A 23,482-nucleotide genomic window follows, 5' to 3' on the forward strand; every position below is an offset into this window, starting at 1 on the left:
AAGGTTAATTAAAAAAATTCGTAGGATTGATATTATTCTATAATGATATACCTATAATTTCATCCCAAGTAATATTTTCCCAGGAATCATAAATATGATAAATTGGTTTCCACCGCAGATTTCCAAATTTATTCATGGGGTTGTATTAATAAAAACAACATTTTACGATTTTTTTTATTAAATTATAAATTATAATTCGAAATAAACTGATTAAATAAGAGAATGTTTTCTCATTAAAATTGCAATAAGAAATTATAACATCAGTTTGTCGAATCTAGTTTTATTAGTAGAAAGCAAGATCTATGTTGTAAATATTTTAAACTGACTAGTATGTATAAATTCCTATTCAAAGGGGGAGTTTTTAGAATTCTATCACCTACCATGTAGTTTCGAACCAATCAGCTTTTGAATATCCTATTCCCATCTCTTGAATGATCTTGACCTTTTATTTTTACAGTGACCACATTTTTCCCCCTTGTACTTTTTCCTGTCGTCTCTCCTAAAAGCCGTGGTCGTTGACTTTGAGCGACACTTTGATGGACACCTGAAAAAGGTACCTTCCGTTACCCTCGCATCGAATCCTGTGATGAGCCATCCTAATGAGCTGTCTCTCCTTTTTCTTGTCACTCCCGATAACGCGCACGAGAGCAGGTCACACGTGACCGGACAACTTTCATCCCTACAATTGCTGTCGATTTGATGGTTTTGAAGCGACAGCCAACGTTTTACGCGACGCCGTCTATCGCACGTACACTTTCTCTCTCTTTCTCTCTCTCTCTCTCTCTTTTTTTCCCCATATCTACCTTCCATTTCTCCTTTAGCAGAGAGAGCCCTCCTTGGCAGCTTTCTGACAGATTTTTACTTGACAATCTTTCAGACAGAAAAGAAAGTTGATGGTCTACCGTTATTTGCAAAGGATCGACATTTGTTTCATTGGCGTTAGAAGGCGGAGTTTCTGCACGCTCTGGAAACCGATGCTGTCCGCTTAATGCTGTAATTGAGGTTTACGAACATTTCAGATTCTCACATAGTATAAAAGACAGTTTTTTTTTCAAGGAGATATATTTTAAATCAGGGAAAGGTATTTAACTAAAAAAGGCAATGCGAACAACTATCTAAAAGTGAGCCATTGATATCGCGCTATTTTTATAACTCGCATATATATATATACATAATATAGGACTTGTAAATACTGTATTAATGCTTCATCGTAATAGAATGTTTAGAAAACATTTTTCTAATAATGGGACAAAAAAAAGTATGTTTTATTTAGAGCGCTTCTGCTTTAAAAAATATAAACTTGCTGATGTATCGATTCCATTATTGGAAAGTGAATCTCTAAAGCTGAAGGAATTATATTTTATTTAGATTTGAAAATTGTATTTATTACTTTTTACTTGAATAAAAAAAACTGGTCCTATTATTTCGGTTAGCTGAATTCCTGGACTAAATATTTTATATATTTAATTCAGTTATAGTATGCTATACAACGAATATACAAAACTAATATATATTTCTTTTAATACATGGACTACCGCATTACACGCCTGTAGGCCATAGATAATATGTAATTGCTCCAAACCATCTATCAAATTAGATAATTCCTTCTCTACAATAGTTAAGAGATAGAAAAGACAGGGTCTCTAGCTAAATAGATAACCCGTATATCAGGCAGCCGAAAGCGTTAAATTCGTCCAATCAAATTTAAGGAAATTAAATGAAATTTTTTTAAAAAAAACTACAAAAACTATTATCACTGAGATGTTATAAATTTATTAGATCTTTTAAGACATTTATATACAAATTTTATTGCAATCCCATAATTTTCGCTTGCTATTTTGAAAAGCAATCGTTTCAAAACTTTGCCTCATGTAGTAAAAAAGATAATAAATTTCGGTGTTAATAATTAACATGTTTTGCTGCAAATGAACTAATTGATCGCTATTATAACAAAGAACTTTCTCTAAAATCATTCGCAAAATACTATATTTCTCCAAATTAATAACTTCATTTGTTGGCACTCTCATTCGTGATATTCATTGTTTAATTTTGATACACCGTTTATCTATCAGAATGGATGAGCTACGTATTCAAAATCGTTGCTATGAATTTGATTTACCAAGTCTTGAACTCAGGGGATCTTTAGCGTACCTCATAATGATACGACAGGAGAGCTAATAACTCTTGGTATCCTATAAATCCACTGACTTAGTAGGATTGGATTCCTGAACACAGGCATATGAGACCTGCATTACAGGTGACATGCTGAAATATATTGTGCTACATTGTCCGATATTATACAATATTATATGATATTGTACGATGATACGAATATTGTGGAATATCATACGCTATCTGTGGGGTTCCGGGCTGTACATTTTTTGAATATTAATTGTATTAAAATACATTTCTGTATATGTTATTTATTTAGTTAGATTGGAAGGTTCCATTAAAGCTCTTCTGTGCTTTGGTTTTCAAAACTTTTCAAGGGATGTTGTTAATTCTAGGATTTCGGAGTGTGTGTTAGATCAATATATCTTTCCCTTGTTCTTTTTGCATACAATTTGTTAATTTTTTAAATAAATTATTATTTTCTATTATTTTTCTATGTAATTATTTTTACATTAATATTCTATATTGATTTTTTTATTTTAAATATTAAACTTGTGTCAGTATTTTTAAAAATTTCTGTTCATGCTGGTATGCATGTTGCATGTTTTAGTTTCATGATGCTGTAAAAAATTCTTTATAATGCTGTAATAAAATTACAGCATTATAAACATTTATGGTTTATGAATCTTCCCAGCCGACTTTAATGCCCTATACACTATATTGGGTAGATAGATAGGTGAAGGCTGTGAGGGTTAAATAAATAAATGTTATTCATATGCTGTGATATTTTTACCACACATTTAATATAATGATGTTTTATTTAAAAGATGCATTCGTTCCTCATAATCTTACTTACCTTGTAGGTTCTTATTGGAGATGAGGCAGAAGAATTTGAGGAGGTTGTCGTAGACGAGGGCAATCCTATTCTCCCTGATATGCACTTAGATCCAACAGAAACACACATCTACGCTGCCTCTCCATATAAAGTAAATGGAAATTTTATTAAATATTTAAAGTTTCAGAAACGGAAACACATGATTATTATTTTATCCCTTTCATATTATTATTTTTTAAAGCTTGTTAAAATAAATGTATGCCAGTTATTAATAATTTATCTTTCCTTTATATATCAATATAAAATAATTAAAAATTTCCTAACTTGTCAGAATGTTAATTACTTTTATTTTTCATTTGTTGGTGAGTAATGATCTTTATTATAAATAGATTAGCAAAGTTCGGATAGAAGAATGTAATAAATATGAAGCCTGCGACCAATGTTTACGAGCAAGGAATCCGTACTGTGGATGGTGTTCTTTAGAAAAAAGGTATGTTGTCAGTCAGACTTACTAATATGTCAATTTCTTAATGTATATTTAAAAGTCATAGATTATTTAATATTTATGATATTGTCTAAATGTGGAATTCAAACTTTCTCTCTAACTCCTGTAAGAAGGATGAAATGTTTAGATTGCTCAGACTTTGTATAAAAGGACATAGAGGAGAAACAATGTTTTTGGAACAGAAAATGTTATTTAAATGCTTGAAATGTAATAAATGATAAATATGAGATTTGTCTCTAAAAATAATTAAAGACAAAAACGTAAGCAATTTGTTGTTCCAAAGCAGATACAGTACTGCATCATGGTTTACTTTTTCCGGATTGCTCTGTCTTTATGAATATTTGCTGTTGAAGGTACAAGTTATTGAGAAATTTTTAAAATTAAAATAGATTGTTCAGTTTTTCCATTGGTGATCCATAAAATGCTTAACTTTCTTATTTTAATGATAACGTTCATGAACTTAACATTAAAAAAAAAACATTATTTACAATTTCTTTTTGACGTTGACTTAAATGGACATTGTAATACTAAATCGTTGGTATATTTATTATATTGTTTGTATAACTGAATCTAACAATTAATATAAGTTGAGTTACAAATTATTTGATATTTAAATTAGCTTAAAAAGCATTTTTTAATTACTGTTTGACATTAAGTCGTCGAGAAGTAACATTTTTATTAGTTTTTAATTTTAAAAAATCTGTAATATCGAGTCATGTTTTATGTCATCAAAGCTTTGACAAATAATGCCCTCCAAAATCGATTCAGTACATCCTAGTTTCCCGCAGCCACTCCATATATTTTCTTTATTCTATCCGAAATTCTTCGGCCTGTTTTGTGACATTTAATTAAGAATTTGACGAAATCGCTCAGGGAAAGTGCCGTTGAAGCGCTTGTTAATATTCAAATGCATCACATTAAAAGTTATTTTTAATGTTCCACATGTAGGGAGAGGGGAAGAGTGGTTAATCACACTAAAAGGTTAATTCCGAACTTAGTCGGAACAGCTTCTTGTTTTTTTTTAAATATCAACTGAACAAGCAACAAAGTGCATATAAAAGCCCTCTAGGAAAGCTGCCCGGAGAAATGCTACACATAACACTTCACATCTTTGACGGTCTTTTGCGTATTTGTTGAGAAGCTTTTAGCAATCTCTGCCCCTCCGCCCAGGAGACGCGTCAATTGAGAAAGATGTCGTTATTAAAAGGAAACGCATTAGCCCTATCTGGGCGCCTTAAACTTCTCTGCTGACTTTGTCTCGCGAAGACATGACTTTAATGCATTTCTTTATCCGCCGTTATCATCGAAGCTTCTTAAAAAGGTTATTGATCGATACTACCTTTTCTGAATTCCTGCTGCCGAAGACAAGAGAATTCTGCTCCCATTTATTGTAAACTTCGAACTTAGTGTTTTAAGAAAAAGAAAACCCTTGTTGGATGATTATATGGAATCCTCGGGGGCAACCGGTGCAATAGAATAGGAACTCACTCATGGTTTGCTTAAAGGTAATATCTGTTGCAACAGATTTCTTTTGCCGTAAATCTGTTGGGTGAGTCGTAGATATGTACTTTTTATTTTTGTTTTGAAAAAGGTATTGAAAATCCTAAGTAAGATTTTATCAAAATAATGGAGTGGAAATTTATTCATTAAAAAAAGAGATGCAAATGTTTTCCCAGTATTATTACAAGTAGTCTGGAAAATAAAGTGCGTGATTATTTTATTAAGGCCATAATTTAAATTGTTGATAAAGTAATATTACAAATACAATATTACCAAAACTAAAGCAAGCGCATTTTTTTCTCGAAATTAAAAAGTTAGCTCTTTAATTTAAGGTCGAACCAATCAAAGTTTTTGTTTGTTTGTTTTACAATTATATCGATATTTAAAAGTTAAATAAGTTAGAAAAAATCCTGTATAGTCATAATCCTTTATTGTATATCTAACTTTCTGCATATTTATGTTTCGAAAAAATTTATCACCATTTCTTTTCTAAGCAATGTTTGTTTAATAATAATAACAGAAATTAGTATTGAAAATTAATTATTGAAGAGAACATAGCTAAATACTTCGTAGAAAAAAATATCAATTATTAGTAGCTTTATCAAATAGGTTACGCAATAGTCTTTTCAATCTTCTTTTGGGGACTTTTTTTTCAAAAGTCCAAGTTATTAACTAACAATAAGAAATTAAAAATAAACGAAGAGGAATAAAATTCAAAATATTTATTAGTAAAACATCAATGCAATATTTCAAATTAAAGTGGCTAGCTCTATTCGTTTTGTATTGAGCACTTTCTTGAATCGCTAACGTTTTTCCAACCCAAGATTGACATACGCGAAATCGCATTGAGGATGGTATCCATAATTTCCTGATGATCCATAAATTCCTGATTCTAGTCGTAGGAAAAATTCAATAAAAACATAATTATCATTTCATTTATATTTATAATCGATTATGTGCTTTCAAAAAATATCATTACTTATTTTTTCAATACCTTTTAATATTTATTCACTTTGTATTATAGATGTACTGTAAAAGCAGCTTGCCAAAATGCGACGTTGACGACAGATTCCAGCAGTCCACGATGGTTATCCCTCAACACTCAGCAATGCATTGATTTCCAAGCAATCCGACCTGAACATCTGCCTCGAAACAGCCTATCCGTAGTAAGTATCTATAATACCCTTTAATTAGGTTTTTTTTTTTTTTTTCATACAATGACAAAGTCCCAAAATCCCATTATGTTAAAAATCAAGAATTTTGCTAAGCAAGTCAGAATTACTATCACTTTAAGAATTTGTTTTGAGAAAACGCTGTTTGAAGTTTGAATTTTATATTACGAGCGAGCAATTTATTTGTTTGTTGAAACTCGAAAATGTAGCCGAAATTCCACTTTTCTGTTTTAATTTATATTTTTATAATAGACCGGAATGTTTTGACGAATCTGTTTGTTGATTAAGTATTCTCTCTTTGGTTGCTAAGTCGGACAGTTTACTTTAAGTGCAACTTTTTTTTTTTACGCAAATAAATGTTGCGAAGAGAGTAAACTAAAGTTTACTGTAGCCATTTTAATGTCTTTAATTTTCTTCTGTTTGAAGTTCACTCGTTTTAAGTTTGAGCATTTTAATTTTGATGTTGCTGTTTTGCAAAACTTTATTATAAAGTCTCGCAAAACAGCAAACGGAATGTTTCGACTTTTTCTGCACTTTATTTTAACTTTCTAAAAGCAACTTTTGTCACTGAATTCCTGATCATACTTTATGCAAAATTAAAACACAAATAAAATATCATTGATAACAATCTTAATGCTATCTTTTAAGAAAAAAGGAATAAAATGTCGTTTTCATTAAAACTCATCTCCAGAAGTATTTTGTTAAATTTGTGACTCAAACAGAAAACTAAATATCTGGCAGGTTCTTATAGTTGAAATGGCCATTTTTTCTGTGAAGTCAATTCTCATTCACGTGATCAATCCAATGCAATTCTTAACACTTGGGGAAAAAACATGCTGTCCTTGCTCATCTTATGTGCACTTTTATGAAATGCGCTGTTACTTGTGATTGTGATGGTATTACCTATATTGACTAAATTTTCAAGATTAATAAAATTAATTACTAATTTGTTTGAAATATCATTCAACTCGCTGATAACTTTTTCAGTTACTACTATATTTTTAATAATTAATTAATTAATATGCTGTTTTTTTTAAATTTTATTAACCAGTTAACTGTTTTTTACGAGTATACACGTCATGGAAAAGTACAACATTTTGCTTTATGACGAGTTTATTCGTCAGGAGTAATAAGTAGTGATAATTTGCAGTTTGAATTACAATTTTAGTAAAAACTCAAACATATTCCTAAATTTTAAGATGTTTAAAATATTTTAAGGCCAAGTCGAAGTCAAAGGAACAAATAAAAGATTATTAATTATTATTATCAAAAAACTTCGTATATAATATGAATTGTTTTTTTAAAAGAATCTCTGTATTGTATTAGTTATCCCAGAAGCAACCAAGCAATCATAAATTGTTTTAGATTATTCAATACGTGGCCGCCTAATAATAAAAATCGGTATAAGGATCCTTTTGTTCCATGCTTTGTTCAATTACCATTCTCTAACAGCAAATTAAAATAATAAATTAATTTTTTATGTGTTTTTAAAAAATTTTCGTTCATATGCAAAAAAAAATGTATGTTAGTTTATATAAATAAATAAATGTGATTATTGAAATGAAAAATAAAAGTCATTTCATTACAACATACTTATATATTTCACATACTCTGTGTTTGACGAGTATACTCGTCATCGTTACATTTTTGCGACATAATTTAGATACGCGTTTTCCGAAGAGGTCGAAATAGTTAACTGATTAAGTAATCCGTCCAACAGATAAGTTTACGAAATGTTTTTGCTTTAAGGTGGAATTAGTTATCAATCAACTGCCACAGTTGCCATATGGTGCCCACTACATGTGCGTCTTCGGTAGCAGCACCCCCGTCCAGGCAAAAGTCACCGACCAAGGGCTTGCTTGCCTTGCACCCGTCCTAGCCGAAAGACCACCCATCCCCAAAGGAAAAGGTACTTCATATTTCTATTAAGTACACATCAATGAATACTGACATAATTTTAATTTAAAAATTGAATGTTTGCGAATTAAAAGTGAGTTGTAAAAATTAACCATGATGACACTGTTTTAGATCATGTATCCGTGGATTTAGCTGTGAGGTCCAGTGAAACAAACAAGGATTTCCTAAATAGATTATTTGCTTTCTATGACTGTACCGTTCATAAGACGTAAGTATATAAAATTTTCAGAATCCTCATTTACATATTTATAAATATTTAAATTGCGTGTAGTTTTAGGCTTATTTTTATCTCTCTCATTCATTTCCATTTGATACTGAAGCGCTGTAACTTGTTGATTGGAAGAATCTGAGCTTCAGGATCTAAAAATAACAATCTAGAAATACGATTCATTTAACAGATCTGTGCTTTATATTTTCTTTTTCCGTGTAATATTCAAACTTGGGAAATTGGTGGTGGTTTTGGGATTCAAAATTATTGGGATTATTCTCTTCATCAGTTCATCGTTTAAAATTATACGATATCTGCCCCAGCCTAATTTTTCATACTTGTTCTATCATTAAACAAATGAGCAGATCTAATTAAAGTGGCATTACAGCGATGAAAATTTCCTCTGTTATTAATCGATAAACTGTCCCCTCCAGTTATTTACATCCATAAGTAGGTCATGATAAGCTAGTGTTACAAAACCGAAGCGTCGAAAATTTGCTACCGATTCTATTGAAGATAAATATTGATCGTATTTCTTGCCTCTGGTGTAGTATTTTCTTTATTAATGGAAATTCTTCGTCATCTGATTAAGATTTGAAAATAAAAATCCACTCTGAAGAACCTCGTATATTATTTCAGAATGAGTATTACAAAACGAAGCGTCGAATATTTGCGACCGATTCCACCAAAGATAAATGTTGGCCATATTTCTTGACTTTGATGTGGTATTTTCTCATTAATTGCAATTTTTTGTCCTCAGATTATGATTTGAAATCAAAATCCATTCTGAAGAACTTCATATATTATTTCAGAACTAGACAATTTCCATTTCCAATAGTTAATAGTATTAGTTATCAATAGCCTATTTATTTTATTGATGTCAAATTTTCTCTATGGAAAATCAATTAAACATTGATCCCATCACGCTTGAGGACCAGCACTTTCAATAAAATCAGAAATACTACCGAATGAACCAAAGTTTATGATGAACGTGACTTTATTTCTTACCGCATTTAAGCCTCTCCCATATTCCCGAAGTTTTATAAGAAAACTCTGTAAGTGGCTACCCACCGTGCTTTGAACAGTAACCTTTTTTACTCCTTTTTTTCCGATTCCTGGCCTGCTCCCTTTTACCATCAAAGACGGGAGCATTTCACTTGGGCATTTCACTACAGAGATTTCCGATCTTTTTCATGACTTCCGTTCATCGTAAAGCCTTCTCCAGTTTTAGGACTGTAAGAGTCAGCTATGTATTTCGGACTCCAAAAACTCCGCGATATAAATTCTGTCCTTGTTTTGATGACAGCGGAGGAAAGGACAGCAACTGCATTAAAACAGAAAGAGGCTTATGTGCGACTACAAACCGTAGTCTTAAATTCATAAAATACGCGGAACTGTGTAGTAACAAAGTCGAATGACTTTTTCAGGCTTGCTGTTTTACTCTTGATATTATCATCAGTGTGGGAAATTGCTGCTTTGAAAACTTCCATTTTCAATATTCAACATTAAGGAAATTCTTCTACTAAGAATAAGCGATTCAAATAGAAATCATAATACAAAATTTAAAAAAAAAAAAAAATTGTTTATTTTTCAGAGAGCAATTTTACATTACTTGGAATGTAATATATGAATCAATAGGATTATTATTGCTGATGTCATGGCCTAGGGGTAGCGTGTCTTCCCCGTGATCTAGGCGTTCCGGGTTCGAATCCTCGTTCGGACATGGTTGTTCTCTTCCTTGTGTTCTCTCTGTGAGGTGCGTGAATGAGCCCCCCATGTTAAAAGGGGTTGTGCTAGCGAGTGTGTGTGTGCTAGCTTCAGCTTTGAGCTAGAAGTCAGACTTCTGCCCTCGGGTGCTCAGGGGTCTTTATCCTCAGCAGCCACTGCGCAAAATGTGACTTAAAATAGTCACATAGACAAAAAAAAAAAAAAAGGATTATTATTTATTTATATTTTCAAAAGAAGTATTTTTTTTTAATGATATGAATATATTAATTATTGACTATCGTTTTAGTAAATAATTATATTAAAAATTGTGAAAGCAGTTATTTTTAGTATTAAATATTTTAATTCATTGAATTAATAATTCTTCTCACTTATCATTAAAGGGTATTACGATTTAAGAACAACAAAAAATTTCTAATGTGTGTAACATTTAATTCCAGAAATATTCTGTAAAATCATCGTGCTTTATCACTATCAGGAATGGTTTGTTGTTACCGCTCGACATATAAGAAATCCGCTCTTATTTTATCTAGATAAAAAATTCTTTCCAACTCTCACCCCTTATATTTCATGGTCTTTTCAAAAAATTTTGAAAATACATTCTACATCGCTTTTCAGGATCATTCTTGTCAGGTTTTAAAAATAGATTTTATTGTGTAGTGTCACGTTTTTTATGCCATTTTTGTTAGAGTATAGAATAACTTTAGATTATTATTTATTGTATTTTTTCCTCTTTCATTCAGTTGCACATCTTGCGTTACCAGTTCTTGGGCTTGCAGTTGGTGTCCTCATGAGAATAAATGTACCCATAATGTCACCACCTGTTCTCGCACTGTCATCTCCGGTGAAAATGTATGTTCCTTTTCAACATTAAGTACAACTTCTAAAAACATTTGGTTGCCAATTTGTATATTGTTTCTTCGTGGCTCTTATTCTTGTAAAAAAAAAAATTTCAGAATCCTCAGAACTCACTCATCAAAGGTCGACAACACTGTCCTAGTTTCAAACTAGAAGAAGAAATATTACTTCCCAGTGGAATGCCAAAAGAAATCACTATAGAAGTTCGCAATTTGCCGAGCGTCGTGGTAAGTGTGCGTAATCGTTCTGGAAGTATACATTCTTTTTTTATACTTGTGATAATTATATCAATTTGATTGCAATAGATGTTCCTTTATTGTTAATGAATTTAAAAAAAATGTTTTAATTATTTAAAAAAAAATATTTATTTTAAAAAAAATGTTTAAATTCCTTTTAAAAAGAAATATCTTTTTTAAAAAAAATGTTTAAATTCCTTTTAAAAGGAAATATTTTTTTTAAAAAATAAATTTTTTTAAAAGGAAATATCTTTTTTAAAAAAATGTTTAAATTCTTTTTAAAAAGAAATATTTTTGTTAAAAAATAAATTTTTTTAAAAGGAAATATCTTTTTTAAAAAATAAATTTTTTAAAAGGAAATATCTTTTTTAAAAAAATGCTTAAATTCTTTTTAAAAGAAAATATTTTTTAAAAAATAAATTTTTTTAAGAATTATTTTAAAAGAAATATTTTAAAGAAGAAATAATTTTAAAAAAAATATTTTAAAGAAGAAATTATTGTTTTAAAAAAAAATATTCTAAAAAAAAGAAATTTTCTAATAAATAATTTTTTTAAAAAGAAATATTCTAATTAGAATAATAGATAGAATTTATCTATGTATTTAAAATTATAGTGAAAATCGAAGAACTAACCTTTCTTCAACCACTGAACCGATTTCGCCGTTTTTTGTTTTATTTATTCTAACCTTTATATACATTAACAGTAACCATCTCCCCCTTCTTCCCATCACCCATGTTCGCAAAATAAACCTCTGATTGAGTTCGCCAGCCTCAACAATTATATAGATTCCACTAATTTATTTTCTAACTTTACAAACATAATTAATCTTTCAAAATCATCCATGTTTATTATTGAAGTTCAAAACAATATTTTAGTACATACTCTTTACACAGCATGGTGTCTCAAGAAAGTTGTAAAATATCTATTGAATAAATTACAGTATTTAAACAGATTACGAGTTTTAAATCTGATTGATTTAATTAAGTTAAAACTATAATTATAATGGATGTGCTAGCTGATTACTGAAGGCGGTTAGTTTCATTTTTATATATTAATCATTTTAATATTTTAATCAAATAAAACTTATTCGCAAAACTTATTTGGTGTTTTTTTTTTTAACCAGTTGTGCGTTTTAAAAAAGAAACCTGTGGGGTAAAACAATTAAATCTTCATAAATTTATAATTATAATATTAGAATTGAATTGTCTGCTTTACTTCAAATATTTTGACTATCTCAATCTAGTTTAAAATCTGATTCAGATTATTATCGATCACTTAAGGACAGCATTCCTAGCATCTCAGAAACATAAATGTCATTAAAATGAATATTGTATATTATTTCATTTTCTTTTTGCGACCTCTTAATATGTTGCTTATATATACTGTATTAAAGTAACACCATTGTACGTATCGCTACAAATATAAAAATAATTGTGATATGTTTATTGTTACTTCTTTAAAAATGCATCTTGGAATTGTTTGCATTCCATGGGATTCCATTTCCAATAGTGATGTAATAGAGATCTCATTAGATACTTGATTTATAAATAATAAATTTCTGAACCGCTCCTAAAAAAAATGGACTAAATGAAAATTCAGTATTTTTTTTATCAACAATAGCCGAATTATGTAATTAAACCCAAACTGCACATGATTTTTTTTTTTATTTTGCTCAACATTTATGTATCAAAATCAGATGATAAAGCGATAAAATTCAGGAACTAATACGAACTGAAATTTCATTACTTATAAAAGAAGTGAAAAGTAGCATATTTCTATAAACTTTGTGTCTGAATTTAAAGTTTAATAGTATTATTAGTGTTATAGCAATAATCTGTATTTTTCCGATTTAAAAGGAGCATTCGATTCGATTTTTAAATGTATTAGTGTGAGTGATTTAGATTTAATGATGACACTGTTCCTGAAATATAAATCCTTAGCTTCAAAAACCATCTCACAATGAAAAATATTTAAATTTTATGATGACAGTTTTTTTGAAAAATATATACATTTAATAAAATATTTTTATTATATCACAGGAGAATTTTCAGTGCGTTATCGAAATTGAAGGAGCAAAGGAGAGAGTTCTAGCTATTGCTAAAAATAACAAAATCATCTGCTCTGAAACCGCAGTAAGTTTTATTTTAATGCTTGCACTGGTGCATCTTTTACTGCCATTTTGTTATGAATAATATATGTATAAAATTAAGTTAAAAAATTTCCACTTATATTTCATATTATTTATTTCAATTATATGTTTCATTATATATTACATCTATATGTTTCACTATTATGTTTCGTTTCACAATTCTACCTTTCTCTTTTTCAAGTATACATATCATGCCGAAGTTGGAAAAGTGACGGCATCGTTGACGGTCCTTTGGAATGATGATACTTACATTGATAAAACCAATGGTAATTGTAAAATTTAATTAATCTAAATTTTAAAAAAGGTTAATTAATAGACGAATATGTGCATATCTTATCTACATCCAAAATTTTAATTTTCCTTTCGTAAGTTTCCAGTATATTTTTCATCATTTTTAGTGACCCTGTATAAATGTCCATTGCTGGGAAGTCATGGTGGTACTGCGGACTGCTCATTGTGTTTAACTCGAGACAGAAAATATCAATGTGCTTGGTGCGATGGATCGTGCAAGTATGGAGATGCTTGTCTAGACCCTGTGGCAACGACATGCCCTCCTCCCAGAATTGATTGGGTAAGTTATTTAAAAAGATTATTTTAATTCATTTCTTTATGCACTGAAATAATTCATATCTAAGCTTATTGGGAATTGAAATCACTTTGGATAATCGAAAACTCGATTAAGGAATATAAAATTATAAATCGTGACTCCCTTTTTTTTTTTTTTTTTTTCTTTTTTTGCTTTTTCTAAAAATATTTATTAAAATAAACATATAATATTAATATTTGCTAATATTTTAACAATCAATCACTAATGACAGGATTCACCTATGTTATTGATTGTTATTAATTCCCTGGTATTTTCCGAGATCCCGAAAATTTTTCCCAACGCTCGGCAATGCTTATTTTGCCGCCACATTTCCAGTGCCATCCCACCCCCTTCAATAGCATGGGATATATTCACACCATTCCTAAAGTGATTAAAAATATAATTCTGTTACTATTTTTTTTTTCCCTTCTAAGTAATTCTTGAATTTTAAAAGATTGCGCCATTAAAAAAATTCTGAATAATAAAAAGATGTCGCAATATATATATATATATATATATATATATATATATATATATATTTGTCGCCGAAAATACGCCAAAATTCATCTGAAAAAAAAAAGTCTTCATGGCATTTTTTTTTTTTTTTTTTTTTGCCAAGTGCGTGGAAATAATGTAATATAATCGAAAAGAAACTGACCTATTTTGATATATTTGGATGTTCATGTTCTTTCAACAGTAGCGTAATGAAAGTAACTGACGTCTGGAGCATATTTTTTTTTTCTTTTTTTGCCTCTAGTCGCCATCAATGGTTTAATAAATATAGTTAGTGCCGTAGCATGCGTTATTTTTTTCATGCTATTTCATATAAAAAAAATTGATATAATAAAAACATTAATGTTTTGCCCTGATGGTGCCACAAGACTTTCGCCCGATTCTTTACCTTGCCTCCCAATCGAAACGCCACTGCCTTCGATTACGAAAAACACATTTTGATACGTTTCTGTCCATGGCGTTTGAAACATAATTAAAAAATATAAAAAGTTAAGGATTAAAATGCGGTGTGTGAGTTTTAATATCTAAATGTATCCAGAATTTTAAACCGAGAATACATGTATAAAGTGATAATTTGTCTAAATATTTTTTTTTCTTTTTACGATGAGAAAAAAGAATAATATTTGCAAAGACTTTTTTAATATTATATTGCATGCTATTATTTTTAACTATATTTAAAAATGTTTACAGTAATCTTTTTTTCCCCATTTCATTTCCATGTTTGTTCCTTTTAAAATAATTGTGAAGGTAGCTGCAAAGAAAAAGAAAACAAAATTTTGTTTCTAAAAAGATCATAAAAACAAGCATTTGTTTTATAGTTCTTATATTTGGATTAACAGCAAGTTCGACGAAACACTGCTTCGTTAACTAATAATTCTTAGAAACATCACTCTCCTATTTCTGGTATTTCTAAACAAGTGAAAAATATATTAAAATTCTTATCTATGCTTTTCAGTACATTTTTCCGTGTATTTATTTTTACTTCTTTCATGGAAATAAGAATCCCAGAAATCGCATGTTTTGGGAAAAAGAAAAAACTAAATTCTTAGAAATTCTGGAAATGATAGTGCTCAAAATAAATCGCAAATCCCTGTAATAACGTATAGAAAATGTTTTTGAAAAATTTTCATTAATGATGGAATTTAAAAATATATCTTGCTCATTTCTCAAATATTAATCTAACGCGTGTTAATAGTCTCGGTAAATATCCAATTTTTTACTTCATTTTCGCATCGTCTGCAATCTTAACTCGAACAAAGTACCGTTTAGTGTCCAATCACTTAAAATGATTGGATATGCTCTTTCCCAGAAAACAGACTCTGTTTTCCCATCCCTACTCACTCACAGACACAACACCGACAATTTTTCTTTAATGAATAAACGTATTTATTTTTCTTTAAAAAAAATTCTCTTCTGTTCGCAAATAACAAGTAAAACTTTCATCCACGCAACTAAATTCGTCTGGAAAATTCCCCCTCTCTTTTTATTATAACTTACTCTTTTAAAAGTTCAACTTAAGTGAGGGCCTATCAATTGGATTTTTTTTATCTCTTACACTGTCCGGTCTCTTTCCGTTACTGAGAAAGAAACAAGGGTCTTAGGTAAGAATGGGGAGAAGGAATGAGAAGAGCAACTTGGTAGGATAGGATTATACCAGGAAGCAAGGTTACCGCTTCTTGGTCCATTAAGAAGATGGCCAGATTGAGTGCTAGAAGACGTTTTTAATCGCTGCTCATTCGTCTTTTTCCATTCCTTTTCTTGGGGGATAAGCTTTATTTTCTTCTTCTTTTCCAACGTTTCTTAAGGGATTTTTTCCCTTCTTTGTCACGGCTCCGACTGGAAACATTGGTGGAATTTCGATAATGAGTTTTTCTCTCGGAAAATGTCCGGTACTAGCTGCGAATTTTAAACTGTTTGTCTAGAGATGTGGTATCAGAAGATAAGACAATAATCGAAATGGATTGAGGTTATTATCGGCATTAAAGTATTTAATTCTTTTGCAATTAATTTGTTTTGGAAAATTTTTTGTCTCTTAGTTTTTGTTCTTTGGCCTAGAGGATATGATCAGAATTTCTTTAGAATTGCTCACATGGCAATCAAATTAATTCATGCTCCTGGCATGGCAATATCTGATGTTGCCATGCCAGTTTGGAATCCGTGGTATAATTTGCTAGAGGAGAAAGATTTAATTGCTCTACAGGATTTCGGCATCTCTGTACAGCAGAGACATTAAATGCTCTAATGGTCATGTCATCTACTTGCAATTAGATGATACGACTATTAAATTTGTCTTCTGACTGTGATATCAAATGACATACAAGAATTTTGTTGATTACACAAGAACATTTTAGAGACTTATGACTTTAATCAATGCATTTTTTAAAATTTTTGAATACACGGAAAAATAAAAGAAATTATTAGTTTAGAATATTGTTTTATGAAAATAACTATTCTCTCTCAGCATTTAATTACATACATTTTATTGGGATTAAAAATAGAAAATGCTGAAGAAACACCGCTTGGATTTAAATTTAATATTTAGCTTGAAGCATTGAATTCTCATCGAATTCTGCATCTCTTTATCTTCTTGTCAAGTTATCATCTTGTTCTTAGTTAAAATATCTATTTTAACTTGTTTTTATTTCATCTGATTTCTCTGTCTTTATGTGATTGTCAATAACTTTGTCGTTGTTTCGTCCCGAAATGCCGTTTCATCTTTTATAACTAATTTACTAATACAAAAATTTGTTCTTTGCGAGAAATTAATTAAAAATTTATATTTGTCTTAAAGTTATGTTATTATCTCCTGAGAAATCTAAAAGTTTGGAATGAAATCTTATAAAATTAGCTAAGCGTGATAATGATAATTCCTCATAGCTAAGTATTCAAAGTTTGGTTTTCCTTTTAAACATCACACTTCTATTCAATCTTTTATTTTCTCTTGAATTTTAAGAGAAAATAAAAGATTATTAACATCACTGATTATTACAAAGTCGATCGTGAAACGTTTTTAAGTATAGCTCATTTATTTTTGTAATAAACAATTGAAAAATATATCCTGCAATGTAAGCACTGAGAACACGCCAGCTTAATCATTTCTGAAGTGCAGTTTCACATTAATATAAGATCAAAATAATACGGTGTATTTTTTTTTTTTTTTTTTTTCAGATTCATCCTTTGAGTGGACCCATCGAAGGCGGCACCCTCGTGACGATCGAGGGCAGTAATTTGGGGACTAGTGAAGAAGAAATCCGGGACAACATTACCATTGGAGGAATTCCCTGCATCCTGGTGGAGTACTCCGTCTCCGTCAGGTAATTCTTAAACAATCGGAATTTGTATTACTTGAATGTTTCAACCAACTTATTATTATTTCAATTTAATTAGCAATTAATTGCTTCTGACTATTCACATCGATGATTTTATTGAATTTTAATACATCATCATTACTGTTGAAGTGAAAATAAATTTTGTATTTCGTATTTCTTTCAGAGTTGTTTGTCGAACCGGAGCCAGTGCTGGTCCCATGGCGGCTGAAGTTGTCGTGGGAAACAAAGCAGGACTCACTCTAGCAAATGAAAGGTTCTTCTACAAGGTAAGAAACATTTTACCACTCTGTTGTGTCAGATCTAATGAACTATTTCATACGTAAAGCTAAAGTTGAATCAGAGTTGTGTTGTAAACTGTAGCGAGTCACTAATTAGTTTTTGTGCAAAAAAAAAAAGTAAATAAGGGAATTTATTCGATTTTGTATCACATTTATTAAATGTTTTAACTACTACGGCCATATGGCACGTCAACTATAAGAAAAAGTGAAGCTCCAAAATAATATATAACTGAGAGCTGGTGCATCATTTTTTTTATTTATTATTTTTCCGTTTTCTAGGAAATAAACTGACAGAAAGTTCTTTAAATGAAACTTTCATTCATCTTTATGATGATTCATTTTTTGATGAAAGTAATTGCAAGTTTTTCATGCATTTAATTATAAACTTTTAGTTTATTCTATTATTAGAGCGTCGAATGTAGCAGTATAAAGAGGCTAGGGGGAAAAAAGATAACGGAACGCGTTCAGAATTCATATAGTTTCGAAGAAAAAGTTTTTGCCTTTCGAAGCTATATGAATTCTGCTGAAGAAATTTTGCTAAGTAGGTATTTATTTTAGATGCATGTGTTTCACATAATATATAACTTCTCTTGGAACATTTATAGTATGGGGAACTTAAATTCTGAGTAACCAGATATTCCACAAAAATTAAAAAGCGTTGTTTGATTTTTTTTTTAAATATTTGAATGAAGCAGAAAACAATAATTTTAAGAAATCGGATTAGTGTCACAATCGTGCAATTTAATGCTAGAGGAACGAAACTGCAAAATTCAGCCGTAACGAGTTTTTTGCATACTCTAGTGTCTATTAATGTATTGGGAGGCAGTAGTAAAATGATTAAAATATAAATATTTACGAAGCATTGTCCTTTTACCATATTAAACACATTTTTAATTACTGCATTCGACTTTAGAAGCTGTTAGATCCGATTTTTATGTCTTCATAGAATTTCCATTCGTAATAAAATTTGAACAAGAACCTGATTTCTTAATGACAGCAGAAATGTCCCGATAAAAAAAAAAAGATTCTTCTTTTTCTTTTTCACACGCGTGTTATTAATATAATTGTATTCCAAACTATAAATACAGCAGTCTTTTTTTAAATCTTTATTCCTCTTTTTTTATCTGTTTAGTATTATATTATCATTAAATAAACATGAAGTTTTTCGTAATAGAATATAAATTCATGTAGTCAGCCTTATTCAGTCGCGGATCTGTAAGCACACAATAAAATAAACATTCGCTCCAAATAACGATTAAGAGAAAAGAATACATCGGGTACTTTTTCGCAAAAGGTAATAAACGACACTGATAATTGAAAGACTTTTTTTTAAAAAACATTATTCCTTTTTGATTCAAATTAAGCGGCCTTCTTGGCGTTACATCAGCCGCTGAGCATTGAGTAAAAATTAATTCGATATTTTTTTTTCTATGCTTCTCCCCTTTTTCTGCAGCCATTTGAAAGAAGGCAGGCAGAAGGGAAAAAAATCGACTAATTCTTCCAGTCGTAAAAGAGGCAAAAGGAGGCAATGAAAGCGACGCGCGGCAAAGCGACCTGCGGCAAAAGCGCCGTTGATTCGGAAACGACCGTTTTCTGGGCGGAAAAGTCTGATTTTAACGAAAAGAGAACGATCAACTTCCTCTTCTAATTGGATAACGAGTCAACAAGAAGCTGAAAAGATAATTAATTTCCAGCTCCGCCGGGATGAAATTAAAAAGAAAATAATAAGGGTTAGAATAAAATGAAAATAAAAATTTTGTGTGCAAAAAGCTGCAGCAGCAGTAGTAGAGAGAAAAAATTTCCGTAAACGATAAATAAAATAAAGGCGCACTGGTTGTAAAAAAAGGGAGCGAAAAAAATTAGAAAAAAAGAAAGAAAACCTCATTAAAAGTTTAAATCGAAAAGTAGAAGGCGTGGTCTATGCTTACTTAAATTAAGCATTAAAAAACGGGAACCGAACAAAATAGACTGAAAGCCCCCTACTCGGATATTTTTATCTTACTATTTTTACTTTTATTATTTATTATTAATATTATTATTATTTTCTTTCCCTCTGTAACCCACAATCTGGAGGAACATGGCACTCGTGTATGATAATAGTTTAAAAAAAGGCCGGTTAAGTAAAAGCTAATGCGAATTTGAAAGTTTGATCGAAAATGCTGCATTTCTCCACGCTTTTCTATTTTTTTTTTTTTTTCGCAATGATTTTTTTTTTAACTTATTTTTTTCCCGTTCTGCATCCGCCCCTTTTGGGTACTTGCAGAAAAGCGGGGTGCATGGGGGGTGAGAGTGAATTACTAAATTGGTGAAGCCGCAGACTTAATCTTAGTAATGACTTTCGCTCGGTATGTAATAAAGATCCGAAGTGGAAAGGTATCTCCCTCTTTTTACGCTCGTACTTCGCATTCTGTAAATGTGAAATGTACTGATTGATCTCCGAGGTCACCGAAAAAAGTCGTGAACAAGTGTACTGCTTTTCGGTTTTCTTTCTATTGCATCGAAATTGCTGATCGGAAGTTGTGTTGTCTTGATTTAAAAAAAAAAATTCATTTTATTTGTTTGAAAAGATGCTTTAGAATTATCAAAATATATTATTTCAGATTTTACGCGCCGGTGTGACAACATTGTTTATCTTCGAAAATTTAAGAAACGCGTCTTGTATTTATTTCTTAAGAATTTTCCTAGTAATTGTATTTAACATAAAATTTGTGTATCGCTTGTTCATTTTCATTGGTATATTAAGGCAATACGAAAGGATTGAGATTCCACCCTCTATATAAGTGAAATCGCGAGAGGGAAGTTTTCAACTATATTAGTCTAAAAGTGCTTAAATATGCAAGCCAGCGGGAGTAGTCTCCTTAAAACTTTCTCGTAAATTCTCTGATCAAGTTTTATCCCAAAGAACGCCTTGCCTGATATTGGCGTATAATAGTTACGAAATATTTACCTTTGGCAGGAATTTAGCATTTTTATTGAATCCATCGTGTCATTCTAAGCTATTTTTGGCGATTAATTTCTGTAATAAGTATATTATCCAAAAATCGAATTTGAATTTTGGATTAGTTTGATTAAACTGATTAAAATTAACAGAGAACTGCACTTGTTGTCGCAAATTCCTTACTATAATTAAATCAGTGTGTTTTATAATATCGCATTTACATATTTCTGAAAGTGCAGTCTGACAGACGGTTAACCCTTTGTTAGATTTGGCTCAAAATTTGATAGGTGTCTACAATATAAATGAAAAATCTGTATACGAAATTTTATTTACCTAGCTCTCTTTGTTTTATATTTATCATTTTAACTTATATTCAAACAGCAGGACAGACCGACTTGCTGTGAGCAAATTTTTCTCAAAATTTGATTGAAATTTACAAATTTAGGCTAAAGACTGTATACTAAATTCTGCCTGTCTAGCTCAAACCCTTTTTAAGTTATCTTTGTCACAGACAGACGGAAAAATCATTAACTTCTGTCCTTCTTGTAGGTGGTGGAGCTATCCCGGGTTCATCCAAACAAAGGTCCCCAATCAGGGGGAACGAGATTGTATCTTATCGGTGCTAATCTGAATGTTGGTAGCCAACTCCAAGTTCTACTCGATGATATTCCTTGTGAAGTAGACAGGTAAGCATTACATTTCTATACAGAGTGTTTCAAAATGTCTGGATAAAACTGAGAGATTCTGGAATTTATTAGATCGAACCTGATGGGAAAGTTATTTTACTCATTAGATTTTTGTAGTAAACGGCTGCTACCTAACCATTTTGAATGATAATTTAAATTTTTATAGTAAATGGCTTCGTAGGGTAATTTTGAATGATGATGCTCTGCATTTCGGTGGCGATGGGGAAAAAAACCCGTTTCCAAGGTCATTACTTTAGCAAAGAGGTTTTTTTGAAATTTTCTGATCAGTGTAAAATATAAACTTATCTTGACAGTGTGAAATATGTGACTAACTATTGTGCCATCCTCAGAAAACAAAAAATCAAATATGGATAAATTGAAACTTCATAAAAACCCAGCACTAGGACTGCTAGGACACACATTCCTATTTTTAATCAGAAAATGCGCTGGCTCTTCAACTTGAAAACAGTTGCATCTTTGAATCGTTAATCGAATTTACTGGGACAATTCGAACGAAACCTGCTTCTGAAAATAACTAATATTTACTTAAATTTAATATAACGTAAAACAAATGTTCGATAATTTCTGCAACCAAATGCATTATCAGGAAATTTCCGTGACTTTTTCTTTTTTGATTAAACCATATATTTTGAGACAGAAATGCCACAACGCTTTAAAGTTTATCTTTCTATTTTTTGAACTGCTGAAATTATTAATTTTATATATTGTATTATATTGTTGTGATTTTCAGAATAGATTTTTTTTTTTACTTAATAAACTTAAGTTTTAACTTTATGAACGTATTTTTTTTTTCAGGACGTTGGCCAGCAACAGCCAGATCAGCTGTCGCACGACCAAAAGCCCCATTCCGTCCTATAACGTGAGTCTACTACGATTATCGGTGGACAACGCGCTGTTAACCCTTCCCAATCCTTTTGTCTACAGAGATGATCCAATCGTTAAGAAAATTACTCCTTTGAAAAGTTTTGTGAGGTGATTATTGTTTCTTTCTTTTTCTGGAGATATTTAATTACTTCTATTTTTGCCCAGTTAATTATATATTAAGTATACTTTTCTTTTCTGCGAATGAAAAATAATGTGAAAATATTCGTATTATACTTTAAAAGAGAAATATGTAATTATTAATCTTATCTTAATCTAAGGCAAATGACCAAATAAGTAGAATTCAAGGCGTTGACAATCGTACTATCTTAGTGAAGATGAGAAACAAAATAATTGCAAGCGTATAAGAAATATAAAACCTTGCCATGATATAAAGAGCATGGAAGCAAAACAGTTGTCCAAGTCAAGAAGATTTAAAAAAACAGGCTGCAATGGGAATCGTCGCAAATTTAAAAATCTTCACCTGAACTAGAATTCTATAATTGCCTAGTTCCCATTTGAACCGAGTTTCTTCGAAATCCTTTCATGCTTATCCGAATAAAATATTCGAATATTCGAATTTATAAAAAGTCTAGATGAAAAGTCATATTTTCTTAACTGCACAAAATTTATTAATGTTACTGTAATTTTGATATCTTCTGTTGGTTCGAAGTTCGACGAAATAAACAAAAAAGGTACCTAAGTAGCTATTTCGACTTATAGTATCGAAATTTCAACTTTTCTGCTAAGTCTTAAATAGGTTACTTTGTAAGAGCTGCTTTGCAAAGAGGATCTTTCTATTGCATAAAAAAAGAAAAAAAAAACATACCATGTGCAGCAACTTTCCAATCTGGATGTGCATGGATATAAATATAAGTAAATATTCAAAATATATATGACAATGCCTAAAAGTAAGTCAATTTAATTTTGGCTTTTTAACCCAATAAAGAATTTCGAAGAGAGATTGCCAAATGTCGTCAAATTAATAAATTTTTGCGTCGCCTCTTCTCTATTAAGCTTGAACTGCCATTTTGTAAAAGTTGCTTTCCAACA

At 30.4% G+C, this 23,482-nt stretch overlaps 1 protein-coding gene across 8 annotated transcripts in view; it reads left to right on the top strand.

Annotated features, from left to right (window-relative positions):
• The window catches only part of LOC129991361 (plexin-B-like), a 454,065-nt gene that overhangs the window by 396,917 nt on the left and 33,666 nt on the right, over positions 1 to 23,482 (top strand). For 6 of the 8 annotated variants that reach the window (XM_056098226.1, XM_056098227.1, XM_056098225.1 and 3 more), the window contains 14 exons: positions 2,976 to 3,098; positions 3,337 to 3,437; positions 5,977 to 6,118; positions 7,874 to 8,033; positions 8,153 to 8,249; positions 10,718 to 10,826; positions 10,931 to 11,065; positions 13,108 to 13,200; positions 13,399 to 13,483; positions 13,616 to 13,788; positions 17,485 to 17,630; positions 17,809 to 17,911; positions 21,411 to 21,547; positions 22,364 to 22,540. In XM_056098226.1, coding sequence (XP_055954201.1) covers positions 2,976 to 3,098; positions 3,337 to 3,437; positions 5,977 to 6,118; positions 7,874 to 8,033; positions 8,153 to 8,249; positions 10,718 to 10,826; positions 10,931 to 11,065; positions 13,108 to 13,200; positions 13,399 to 13,483; positions 13,616 to 13,788; positions 17,485 to 17,630; positions 17,809 to 17,911; positions 21,411 to 21,547; positions 22,364 to 22,540 — 1,781 coding nt within the window. The remainder of the gene's footprint in view (positions 1 to 2,975; positions 3,099 to 3,336; positions 3,438 to 5,976; positions 6,119 to 7,873; positions 8,034 to 8,152; positions 8,250 to 10,717; positions 10,827 to 10,930; positions 11,066 to 13,107; positions 13,201 to 13,398; positions 13,484 to 13,615; positions 13,789 to 17,484; positions 17,631 to 17,808; positions 17,912 to 21,410; positions 21,548 to 22,363; positions 22,541 to 23,482) is intronic. The other 2 variants (XM_056098229.1, XM_056098232.1) reach the window with 1 other exon arrangement.

This window comes from Argiope bruennichi, chromosome 2 (assembly GCF_947563725.1).
Source record: "Argiope bruennichi chromosome 2, qqArgBrue1.1, whole genome shotgun sequence".
Taxonomy (NCBI): domain Eukaryota; kingdom Metazoa; phylum Arthropoda; class Arachnida; order Araneae; family Araneidae; genus Argiope; species Argiope bruennichi.